Here is a 12,385-nt window from a genome sequence, read left to right on the forward strand (position 1 = left end):
GTTTCCTGGGGTGGATATGATTATAGCTAATTAACTTCACAAGTTTCTACTGTTGTTTGAGCAAAAATTTTTACAGTTGTTGCATTTATAAAAGGTTAAATTTCCTTTAGTAGCAAAACCCAACTCAGGGAATATCTAATAGATCATAAATGGCTTGGGGATTCTCCTGTTTCTTTATCCTCTTGGAAGAAGAGCACATAAAAAGTCACACTTCATGTTCTTCCTTCAGATACCTGTTCTAAAACTCAGAGCTAAATTATTACAGTTTTGGCCAGCTTCTGCACTGGTGAGCTTGTTATGCTTCTAGTTACTGAGTATCTTCCAACAAAGACTTTCTTGCTCCGTGAATAACTTAGGAAAGTTGAATGGGTTGGGCTAACTAAGCACTGATCATTCCCAAAACTTCAGTTAAAGAGTTAGAAATACTGCTAGATGTTCTGAGGGATCGCGGGTTTTGGTAAGGATTTATGTTAAAACACTGGCATTCATAATTTTATTTTTCATATTGTTCATTCATAATTAACAAAACACCAGCAAGCATTGTGGAAACAGATGATTTGTTGGTGCCTGTCTTGAACCAAAGCAGTTGTGAGCAAATTGTTAAACTGATGCAAGAACTGCCTCTGTTGAAAATCCCAAAGGTAGGAGCATGATCTCCAAGCATCAGCTCTTCTGTACCTGCCTGGCCAGCAATGTTCCACCTCCAAAGAGAAATCTACTCCTTTTTGTTTTCTCTGGGAAATGTTTTGGGGAAACCTCATCTGATGGTTGAATGGAAATCAAGGTTATTCCAGCAGGCCGACATTATCCTGTTTATCGAGGCTGCCTCTGAAGCATGTCACGTACTCTGAAGGACACACTTGCTATGATATCCAGACACAGCTCGGGTGTCAGCTTATGTCAGCCCCTGATTTATAAGCTGGCTCTGAGGAGGTTTTGTAAAAGGGTATATGGGAAGAGACAACTTACTCTACTCGGTCTTCCTCTGTCTTTGTCTTCAGCATTGCTATGATGTGACCAGAGACATCAGAGCTTTGCTGTCAGCCTGTGCCAAGAAAGCCATACAGACGTTTTAAGATACATAGTAGGTCATCAAGGCAGGGAAGAGTTTAGGGGAACAAACACTTACAGGCTTCTTGCGTGCTGAGGAAGGACAGTAAAACCAAGACATGCTTTGAACAGCTGTGATTAGCATCTGTTAGGTAAGAAAACAATATTTAATTTATGCTGAAAGAATGAAAGAAGCCTTATTGCTGTGCTTGAGAAGAACTGTCTAGCAGAAGAGAGGGATGTGATCTGCCAGGCTGTTACACTGTGATCCTTAGCTTACTACAGAGATGATAGGCTAGAGGAACTCAGGTTGGGAGAGGCCAAAGGAACTCTGTCAAATATAATCCAGAGGGGTATTTTATTTTACTTGTTCTGTTCCCAGTTTTAAGACTGTAAACCTGACAGTAAGTCTTCATGTGTAAAGACCTCTTTATTCTACTCTTTAAAACTGTTCTAGGACTGAAGGGCAAGCTAAGTTTTTATTAGGTTGATAAATTCAGAATATGCTTTTTCCTTCAGGAAGCATGATGTTGCTGATAGCATCCTTGAGAAGTCTGCACTGCAAAAGTACTCTAAAGGACCCCAAACCTGACAAGGACTGGTGGGAGAGGTGGTGGTGTGTTATGCCCATTGCAGGGAACAAAACATGATGAAGGCTACTTTGCAGCAGGAAGGTTAATTACAGCTATGTCTGATGTGCCATATTGGGGAAGGAGCTGTGTAGCAGCTGTTGCTGTAAGATGGTTTTGAGGTTACAGATGTTTGAATTAGATTATGAGGCTGAGATGAGGTTTTCTCTAGTTGCTTTTGAGAAAACCAAGCAATTAGATTAACTTTAATGAAATATTTTTTCTGCTAACATTACACGGAAGCTCATGTGATTCTTTCTCAGTTCACAGCAGAAATAAAAACAGGCAGAAATGCTACTCCTGACAGTAGCTGCAGCCCCAGTCCTGCTCTGAGAAATGAGAATCAGGACCACAAAGGGAGGGACAGAAAACTGACAGAACATGTATGTGTTGTTTCTGCCTTGTCTGCCGTGCAATCTGTTCCAACTTGTTAAAGAAGGATAAACTGAAAAGCCAACAAACAGTGTTTTTGATTTGCATATTGAATGTGTTTGGATACTTCTGGTTGATTTCAGACCTTTTAAATCCTGCTTAGAAATATCTTCCCTCTGGCTCTTTAAGAGGATTAATCTTGAAGACCTGAAAAACTCTGAGCAGTGTCCTGTACAGCTGCAACATGTTGAGTGCCTTCCTCCTGCCCCTTTTCATCCTCTTTTAGTGATCCTTTTTTACATCATTGAGGGCAGAAATCCCCAAAGGTGGTTGTGTCATTGGACTGTTTGAATCAGGGGCTCTGATCCATACAGGAGTCAAAGCACTATTTTATCGTCATGAAACCTAGGCTCAGGTGATTTTGTGAAGTGTTGCTATTTTGATGAATTAACAAGGAGGGGAGGTTAGGATTTACTCTCTTGAAAAGGGAAACCTATTTTATTGCTCGTCCTTGGAGCTCTCGTTTAGCCTGTTCACCAAACATCTTGGAGAAAACACTTTGTCTGTCTGTCTGTCTCTCTTTCTCTTTTGGAAAGCCACAAATAACCTGTTTTTGATGTAGGGCTGATTCAGCAAAGGTGATACAAGATGAAGGAAGGTCTGATCAATTGGGCTGTTCACAGTTCTTTGAGACAAACTTTATTCAGTTCCCTGACTCATGGTGGTTACCTGTGCTAGTTTGGATGTTGTTCCATGGCCTTTTCAGACAAGCAGCTGCTCTTTGAAGTGAAGAAGAAAGAAATAAAAAAGCAGTTATCTTAGCAAAATAGCATTCACTAGAACAATGTATGGAGATAACAGGAGGGTTTTTTGATCTCAGTGGTTCTGCAGCTGTTCTTACTGTTAAAGGTTCTGGCTATTGTTTATTTTCCTTAAAGCAGTTTGGATTTTTGTTCGTTTTGGGAGGGTGCTTTCAGTCACAGTGTGTGCAAGGGTTCCTCCAGGTCAGAGTTATGTTCTATATTTACAGCAAGGTTTCTGGAGGGAACATTTTTCCTCCCGATATGTAGCCTTCCTCTTCTTAAGGCTTCAGTGTAGTACTTATTAGATTAATTGCTGTCTGCCTGAATTCATGGCATCTGTATCTAATATAGGTCAGTGAAGACAGCGTTTTTTGGACTACTGCTTCAGAAAGAAGAGTGAGAGAGATTCAAAGCCTCATGACTATATACAGCATTTTGTAAAACTACTGTTAAACCACATTCCCCAATTGTGAGGTCACCTCTGCATACCATCTAAAGCAATTTATTCACTGACCAGTGGTTTTTTCCTCTCAATTTCAGTCCAGCTGGGAGGGGGGGAGGGGAGGGGAGAAAGCATCCTTGTCAAATCATCTTTTTCCTTATTTTAGAGGAGTTAAGTTGTTAATTTTTTCCCAGGCTGTTCAGACCTTCCAAAGAAAAGTTTAAAGGGCAGCCTTTATCACCCTTACCTCTACAAAGTCACCAAAGAAACTGAAAAGGCAGGATGTTGTGAACAGTTCCTGTTAAACTTTTGCATTTCTCTCAGGTAGCTGATCTTTCCAAGTGGGATTTATTCCCCTAAGGTTTGGTGTGCCAGTTGCCTGTGCAGTAGATCTACTGCTGCAACAGAAAGGCTTGAACTTCCTGTGTAGAAAATAGAAATGGCCAGACCAAAGATTCACCTGCTCCTATGTCTTGTCTGAAAATACTCCCTATTGTTTAGGGAAGGAGAAAAATGCACGACTGTTGAAGCAGTGTCACTCTCCAGGTACCAAAGGGAGGAAGCTTTGATATTCCCAAGTTGGAGATGCTGTTAGACCTCTTTAGTTTTGATCCCATCTGTACATCTGGCATCTTTAACCTACTGACATAAAGAAATCTGCATGTTATATGAAAGAAGTGCTTCCTTTTGTCTGTGTTGCTGTCTTTAGGATAATTTTGCTTCATGCTCCACTGATATGGGAAATAGTAAATAATAAATCACTGCTGATATTTTCCATATATTCTGCTGTGCTAGTGTGCTCTCACACCCAGCTAAACACTGTGAGTCTGCCTGAGATGAAGTGTTCCATAGCCTGGTGCATTCTGCAATAAAATGAACTACATTTCTCAGAAGGAAGGTTTGGTGATTTAGTGTAACTTACTTAGTGTAACTGATTTTCTCATTTGGCATTTAAAACTGCTAAGCGCTGGATTTGGGCGTTCAGATCTACTGAACTGTATTATCCACAGACATAAAACTGTAATTTCAGATATGGTGCTCCAGGAATTCTTAGTTGATCTTTTTTTCCCCTGCAGCTTTAGGGTTTTGGGCAGTATCTTTGTTTACAGATGTACTGATTCCTGTTAGCCTGAGCAGAGGATTCCTGGATTCGAATTGGCTTGAATTATTTATTCTCATCTCTTTGTCACTTGTTTGTCTCTCCTGGACCTACACTGCTGAATTCATTACACTACAAATAGAAAAACCCTGTTCCCTGTCCAAAGGAAGCATTGCCCATTTGTAGATGTAACAGATGAGGGTTGGTGATGAAGACTTAAGGGTTTACAGCAACAAAATTATGACATTGCAGTTTATCTTCCTGCATTCCTTCATTTGACCAGAAATGGATGTGATAGGTGAGTGTTTTATTTCCTTTCACACTTTTAATTGCCTCATTTTTATGACCATTGCACTAACAGTGGTTTTTGACAGGCATTTAAATAGAGAATTGCAGCATTTAGTTTTTGCAAGTTTTGAGAATTACATGTCCTAATATAACGGAGCATTATAATTTCTGACTTTGGGAAACAGTTTATTTAGACATTCCTTAGAAAGTTCTTCAGAAAGAAGTTCAACTAGGAATCCCAGCTGACTGCTGAGAGAGTTTTTATTGACTACTGAGTCCTAAAACACATCCCACCTCCAAAAAAATGTGATTATTCTCCATTAGGTTATCCTTGTCTCCTATCTGCGAAACCAGGATGCTGATACTTACCACTGAGGATGGAAAACAGTAATTTTGGACCTATGGAAACTAGAATATATAAAAGTTCAGCAATATGCATAGAGGAATTTTGTTGATTGTCAACTGGTTACTTCACCATTAAGTTACGAGTTTTTTGTCCAAAGATTAGTAAATTATCAAAAACTCAAGGGGGCAGTCATCTTTGTAATTTTTTTCTTCCTTTGGTAAACAGCTGCCTTCTGTGAAAATAAGAATTCTGTATTTCATGCTTTTTGTTTAGTCTAACAATTGGTATTTTAGCCAGTTGTTTTTTCCTTTCCATGTTTCTTTAAAAACACAAGAAAAGAAGCTCGCAAATGGACTTTGCTCCTCATGCTTTTGCTCCTCATCTGTGTCTATTTGAACACAATTGTGCTTTTTCTCTGTGCTACTAGTCTTAAAGGAAAGATGTAACTGAAACAGAATTTTTTTGAAAAAGGGGAAAGTTTATAAAAACCAAAGGAGATGGGGAGATCAAGGATATTACTCAATCTTGGAGGAGTATGTAGCATGAGGTCACATACAAAATGTGCCATGGACTTCGGCTGGATTTTTTTTATCTCCATCCTTTGAATCTGGTTTTATAAACTCAGCTTTTTGTTTATTTATTTAAAAGAAACAAGCGAAAACTGTCTGCCTTGGAAACTTCTGATTCTTTTGTCCATGAGGATCCCAGCACTTTCTTAGGAGTTGATAAAAGGCCATTAATTGAGAAGCTCCAGGCAGGGTTGTTGGTCCCTGTGAACTATAAGAGATGGTACAATGATACAGTCCTTTCTGACTGAGGAATCATTTGTAGCTGTATTTCTTAAGATGTTTATGTATTTAGCACTGCTGATTAGCACTTCTTTTGCCTAGTGGTCTAATTCCTACTGCTGCAAAGACCAGGAATGGAACTTGGTGAGGAAGCAGGATCCTTGGGACTTTTTTGTGGATGGAAGCCTTTTTGGTGTGTTTGTGCAAAGATGACATCTCAGAGGGTGAATGGCATTGCAGAGTTAGTGCTCTGCAGGTGTCTGTGCCCCCCTGACTCCCTGAATTTCCTCAGTCTTCATTCAGGGCTGGGTCATGGGTTTTGGTGCAATGTCTTTAAAACTTTTGTTTTCCTGGGCCAGTTTAATATAATCTAATCTTCTTCAGCTGCTGTTCTTGAGTAGTCCAAATAAATAAATGAAAGTATGTGTTGATTATCTTTGCTCTTAAGAAATTAATTTCATGAGGAGCCACAAATCTTGGTAGAGAAGCAGAACTGGGCGTATTTAGCATTCATTGTGTCATTTTAGAAACAGGGACTTGGACCATCTTTCCCTGTATTTGGTCATACAACCTCCTTGGGGAATTTGCTTACATACTGGAGTAACATTTGAAAATATTTACATCTATTTTGCTGGCTATAGTGTTATAGTTGCACTTCCTGTCTCCTTCAGTGTAAGCATTTTGCCTTTCCTCTTCTTTCTATCTGCTCATTCCTTTCTTTTGTTTGTTGAGTTTTGCCTCAGCTGGAACTAAAAAAATAGCAAATATCAAATGCTCAAGCTGTGTAATTCTTTGAACCCAAGTTTGCAAACTTCTAGGAGCTATAATTGGAGTTTCTTACACTTCTGTTTCAGAGTTCCCTAACCCACACTGTACTCCTGTTGAGCTCCAGCCATGTACCAAGGGGAGGGTTCATCAGCTCGTCTTCTGTTTAGGGTGTCTTCCACTCAAGGAGATTCCACCTAAATGACATGATGATCATGACTCTACTTATAAAGTCAGATGTGCAAATGCATTTTTTCAGTCCCTTGCTGTTCCTGGTGTATGGGGTTGATTACCCTATAGGTGAAGGCTGCTGCTGTTGTCAATTATGAAAAACAGTATTGAGGACTGGAAGCTGTCTATTTATTAGGCTATAAGTGAGGTATGAAACAATTCCTATTCAGAGATGTGTAACCCTTTGATATGAATTGAAATATAAACAAATGCACACCGTAGCCACTCTGGTTGTGTCTTCATTAGTGTCTTTTTTGGAGCAGTCCTGCAATTTTGAAGCAAATCCTGTAACTATTGCTTATCATATGCTGATTGATATGTAGCCTTATTTGAGGGAAATTAAACTGAAAGTTTTATTCCAGAAGTCTACAAAATTGTCTTTGGCCAACACTGAGCCATGAATATATGTCGTGGATACGTGGATCTGACCCAGGGAGCCCTACCTAAAATAAAATGCCCTGGATTTCACATGGTGAAGATATGAGGTCTCAGCATTAACTGCTTTGATTTAGTGATCTGCCAAATTACTTGATAATATTATTTCATTATTGCTCTCTAATACCTCATGATGTTTTATGTGCCTTTCATTGCATTTTCTCATCATATCTCCTATTCATTCTTCACGTACCATGACAAACACTTTGTAGAGTTGCTGTGTAGGCATAAGACTCAGGTTATTTTGAACCAAAGAGAAAGAAACCCAAAGGTGAAGGATCAACCTAGCGAGCCCATTGTCAAAGAACTCCTTTTCCTTGTTTCAGTACAATTTGTGTGCAAGAGTAACAGCAAGAGACATCAGTCCTCCAATAAGATGATCTCAAGTAGACAAAGTTTTTCAGTTTTTACAATCCACAATTTATATTCCATGTGAAAGGCACAGCAGCAAAATCTGTCTCTTAAAGCAGATTTTGTAATATTCAATTACACGAGCTTAGTTGCGCCCATTTTTTTTAATAGTCTAAACACTGGGTTGTGTTACTAATTTCTTTCTTTAAATGGATTTAGATTCCAGTCTTATGAGGATGACATGCTGTCCCTGATCAAGACATGGTGAAGGAATTAACCGTGGTGACGTTTTCATATTTGAGATTAAAAGAAGACACACATCTGCCAAATGCAAGCAGAAGGAAAAATCTTGTTACTTTTTCTAAATCCTCTGAAAGCAGCTGGATTTTTAACTTATCCAAATTGTGAAATTTTGTTAAGATTGATGTCCACATAACAGTGTAGAGAAGGACAGAAAATCTTAAGAATTCAGGATGTGTGCTAGTCTCACAGGAGAAAAGGCAGAAAATAAAGCAAGAGTGCATTTTCTCTGTAGTGGAATAAGCCAATTACTTCCCTTTAACTTCACCCTTATTCAGACGCTTGTTTAAAGACTGCAGATGTTTACAGTTACTGACTATGATTTGTTTTTCTCATTTATTCTGGATACATTTCTTATCTTACTGGGTTTTTTCTGCACAAAATCTGAGCAAAATTTAAAGGCTCCACAGTGTCATCTGATTACATTCTTTCTGCTGTCTCCACTGGCTCTTCAACTACCTCAGCCCAGCATGAGAATCAGGACCTGGAATAATGTGCCTGGACCTGGAAGATGTAAAGGGAGATTTTTCACCCTTCTGCCATACCAGTCATGATAGTCCTGGCTGGCTTAGCATAAAAACCTTGTGTGTTTGGGATCACCTTGGAGTCCAGGCACAGTAATGGGGCGAGTGAGATGAACCTGTTTACTGGTTTCTAAAGCACTAAGAAAATAATATTCTTTGCTTTGGTGTATAGTTCTTGACCCATCTGCTGTAAGCAGCATAAGAACAAGAATACAAGAATCAAATACAAACTCTTCTATAAGGCCATGCACCATGGATGGTGGCCTTTGCAGAATGTACTTTCAGTTACACTGCATCTCTGTTTGGGAATAAGGAACATCATCAAAGAGGCAGCAATAGATGTGCAGGTGGAGTAGGTACTTTAATCAAATACAAAGGTGATGCTTATTTGTACACTCAGTTCTGTACACTTCTTCTATAACAGGATCACGTGGTTATAACACTGTGATTTTACAAAGTTGGATTTGTTTTGAAATATGTGTAGTTCTCTACGGGATGCTTCATGCAGGGTGTTTCACATCCTGATTTATGGAGGACTAATCTCTGCAAGGTCTGTGACTCTTGCTGAAGAAATACCCACAAAGCAAATATATGTATCTAAAATGATATTATCTTGGATAGCTTCATGTGGTAGCAGAATGGTAAACAGCAAAGCTGTATCCACCCTTACTCTAAATTTGCTCTGAGTTACACCTAATAGGAACTTATCATTATGATCACACTGGCAATGACAGTGTGCAGTGTGTATTTCGAAGAATTTGAACAAATAAAGTGTGTCCCCAGATGGATTTAAAACGCAGAGTGCCCCTTTCTAGTTTTCTGTAGCCTGCTGAATCAAAATGCAGCTACAAGAAAGGAGATGAGCAAACATTTGAATGATATGAGATGGCAGCTACAGTTGGCTTAGAGAACTGTTCTGCCTCTGGCACTTTGGATCATGAACTTCATCACATCCAAGAAATGTTAACAGCTTGGCCCTGGGGCTTTAGCAGCTCTGGGTGTCTTTGTGGGGTTTGTACTGGCAGCTCCCCCATCAGTGTGTGGCAGTTGGCATTCTGGGTGGCTCACATGTGGGAGGGTTCCAGCCTGCCATTCTTTTGCAGAAGCACCATGATGGGCATCTGAGTGACATTTTAATTTGATAATGAAAGCGCCATTAAATCAGTAAAGAGAAAAATGCCTGTGTTTGTGGCACAAGATATTTTGTGTGACCACTGAGGTCATTTGAGACAGGCCTGCTGTTGAAATAGTTACACGAGTTTGCCAACAATGACTCACTACCGTGGTGGCTACAGATAAATTCCAATTGCTTTCTACTTGTTTTTGAAGATTTTGGTGTTAGGCGTTTCTGTATGTTGCCTAAACAATAAAATTCCAGCAACACTTAGGTTTGTTTGATAAAGATATCCCACATTTGGTCATATCTGAAGTGCTGCAACAAACTGTGTTCCATACATCCTGCTGTCCCTTTTGACTGTGTCAGAAGTGGGTATATTTCATCACCACTAACCCCCTCAGTTTTGTCAGCAACAGGCCTTTCCTTGATGTGCCTATTCCTGAAGAGGTCCTGACTGGAGTCAGAACACAAATCGTTCAAGTGCAAGTCAGAGTTCTAGATGCTCACATCTCAGATGCTTTCTCATCTCACATTTAGAGAAATGTATTATAATATCACCTATGAAAACCAAACTCGTGGATTCGGGTTGTGTTAGATAGTATTACGCCTGTATCTCTTTCTCCATGTCTGTATAATATATTTAGAGATATCTAAACTTTGTTGTAATTAATGGTCAGTGTAAATGGCCAAATGTATTGTTCTGCCATCCTACAGATAAGGCATTTTGATAGTAAAATATTATGTGTTTGGATCATAACTATGCATCATATCTGTGGCAGAATTAGAATTGGGTCCATGTTCTTGAGCTTTTTCTGGTGCTTTTTGTCTGAAAAGGTCTTAAGAAATCAAATACTTCCAGTGGCTATTTATTTTCTCCAGTTTATTTTCTCTTCCAGATGTTAAAGGTTTAGGTTTTCATTCAGCAGAAATAGATCCTATTCTTAAAGAACTATAGAGGTTCTGTATATATATGTATATATAAAGTAGTGAAGGAGTTCTGTGTATATAGAGAATTCTCCTCTAGATTAAGAACTATAGGAGGTTTTGTACTGTGTGCAGCTAGCTGTAAAATTAACTGTCCATCTGTTGTTCATTCAGTTGGAACTGGCTACTGACCTATTGGGACATGATGCAGGACCAGTGCAAGAAAAAGAGTTGCTACCCCTTCAGCATGGAGTTACTGTCATTCCAATATGTAATTTTGAAACTCCCTGAACCCATGCTCAGTGCATTTGGTAGTAGTTTGCTAGTTAAGTGATATTGATGATGCCTGGAAAAGAACAAGGTTGTGATAACAGTGGGTTCTTCAGAATTATTTTTGTGGATCTACTCTGCAGATCCATACTGTCATCTTCACTTGACTCCTACTGTTGACCTGTAGAAAAAAAACCCTTTCATTACTTGCCTACTGCTAACAGAATGGGGTAGCAAATACAGTATTATTGATCGAGTCTTTGCAGTAGTTAACACTTGAGGCTTCCACTGAATGTCAAGCATGGAACTGTAAATGCTTTTTTTTTTCTTTGCAGGAATATTAACAATTCTCATACTGTGGCTGACATTAAGGCCTCTAATGTTACTTGGAAAACACAAGTTAATTAACCCTTGTAATGTTTTCACAAAATGGATGAATGTAAAAATATTACAGATGGTGAATAGGGACACAAAATTAAATGTTTTTTCCAGATCACTCAGTAGGTCTATGGTAAAAGTATGTGCTGGACTGAAATATCTTTTATTGAGTTGCTAATCTTGTTCCTGTACAAAAACTGAATGAAAAAAACCCCCAGGATTCTAAATTTGGCCGAAAAATCACTAGCCAGGCTGAATTAAGACACAACAAAGCAGCAGCAATGTCATCTCTTCCAAATACTGAAAGCACTCATCCCTTGATGATAGCCTGTCAGAACTGTTTGGAGTTTTGTTTCAAATGCTTGAAAGGTATCTTCTAAGTAGTTTTCTAAAGAATACTTTTTCTATAATTTTAACTTTGATCACAACTTAAAAAAAATAGCTAAAGCAAAGTGCCATTTATGGTTTTTTTTCATTTTAAAAGGTTGAAGTCTAGAATGGTGCATTGATATTTTTCTTCCATTAACTTTACCTTGCTAGGTATAAAAATCTTTCAGCAAAACTGGTGATTTAGTAGTATTTCAGCTATCTTTACCCCTCTCCTTTGTTTGTTGTTCTCCTGTGATGCTGTAGTGCAACAAATAAATATGGGCTGTGTTTGCTATTACTCCCTGCAGCTGTTTTTCAGCAAAGCTATAAGGAGAAAAATAACTTGGATGATTGCAAAAGCCAGTTCGTAGCCAGGAGAGTCCTAATTCTCTACTTGTTTTTCCACAGGCCTCCAGAATTGGCATCAAAGTATGCAAATTTCTCTGAGGGAGTGTGCAAGCCAGGCTATGCCTCAGCGCTCATGACTGTCATCTTCCCAAAGTGAGTAAATACTGAGGGTTTTTTTCCCCCACTTTCCCTGATGACTTCTCATCCTTCCAGGTGGGTCATCTGCAGAGTTTGTCTTCAGAAGTGTCATCACTCAGTCACTTGATTGGTTCAAGGGGAGACCTGTGTTGGAATTCTGGGCAGTTTGAGTGGTAATGGTTTAATTGACTTCAGTCTGAACGGGAGTTTGCTCAAAGAGTAGAGCTCTGGGTGTTGAGTAATAAAACAAATTGTGTTGTCAGTGTGTGATACAGATGTGTGGTCAAGCTCACTGCTACTACCTGATGATGCAACAATGAGGAAGCTTTAGTCATGAAGTGAGAGATTAAATTATCTAAAATACTAGAGTCTTGTTGTTGGTTTGGGGTTTTTTTTTTCGTTCTTGGGAGAACAGGGT

General features: G+C 39.0%; 1 protein-coding gene across 6 annotated transcripts in view; it reads left to right on the top strand.

The window, feature by feature from the left end:
* ST3GAL3 (ST3 beta-galactoside alpha-2,3-sialyltransferase 3) overlaps window positions 1–12,385 on the top strand; it is a 138,398-nt gene that overhangs the window by 17,280 nt on the left and 108,733 nt on the right. For all 6 annotated transcript variants that reach the window (XM_027649078.1, XM_027649080.1, XM_027649079.1 and 3 more), the window contains one exon: window positions 11,890–11,982. In XM_027649078.1, coding sequence (XP_027504879.1) covers window positions 11,890–11,982 — 93 coding nt within the window. The remainder of the gene's footprint in view (window positions 1–11,889; window positions 11,983–12,385) is intronic.

The sequence above is a fragment of the Corapipo altera genome, unplaced genomic scaffold, assembly GCF_003945725.1.
Source record: "Corapipo altera isolate COAL_440 unplaced genomic scaffold, ASM394572v1 112, whole genome shotgun sequence".
NCBI classification, from domain to species: Eukaryota; Metazoa; Chordata; class Aves; order Passeriformes; family Pipridae; genus Corapipo; species Corapipo altera.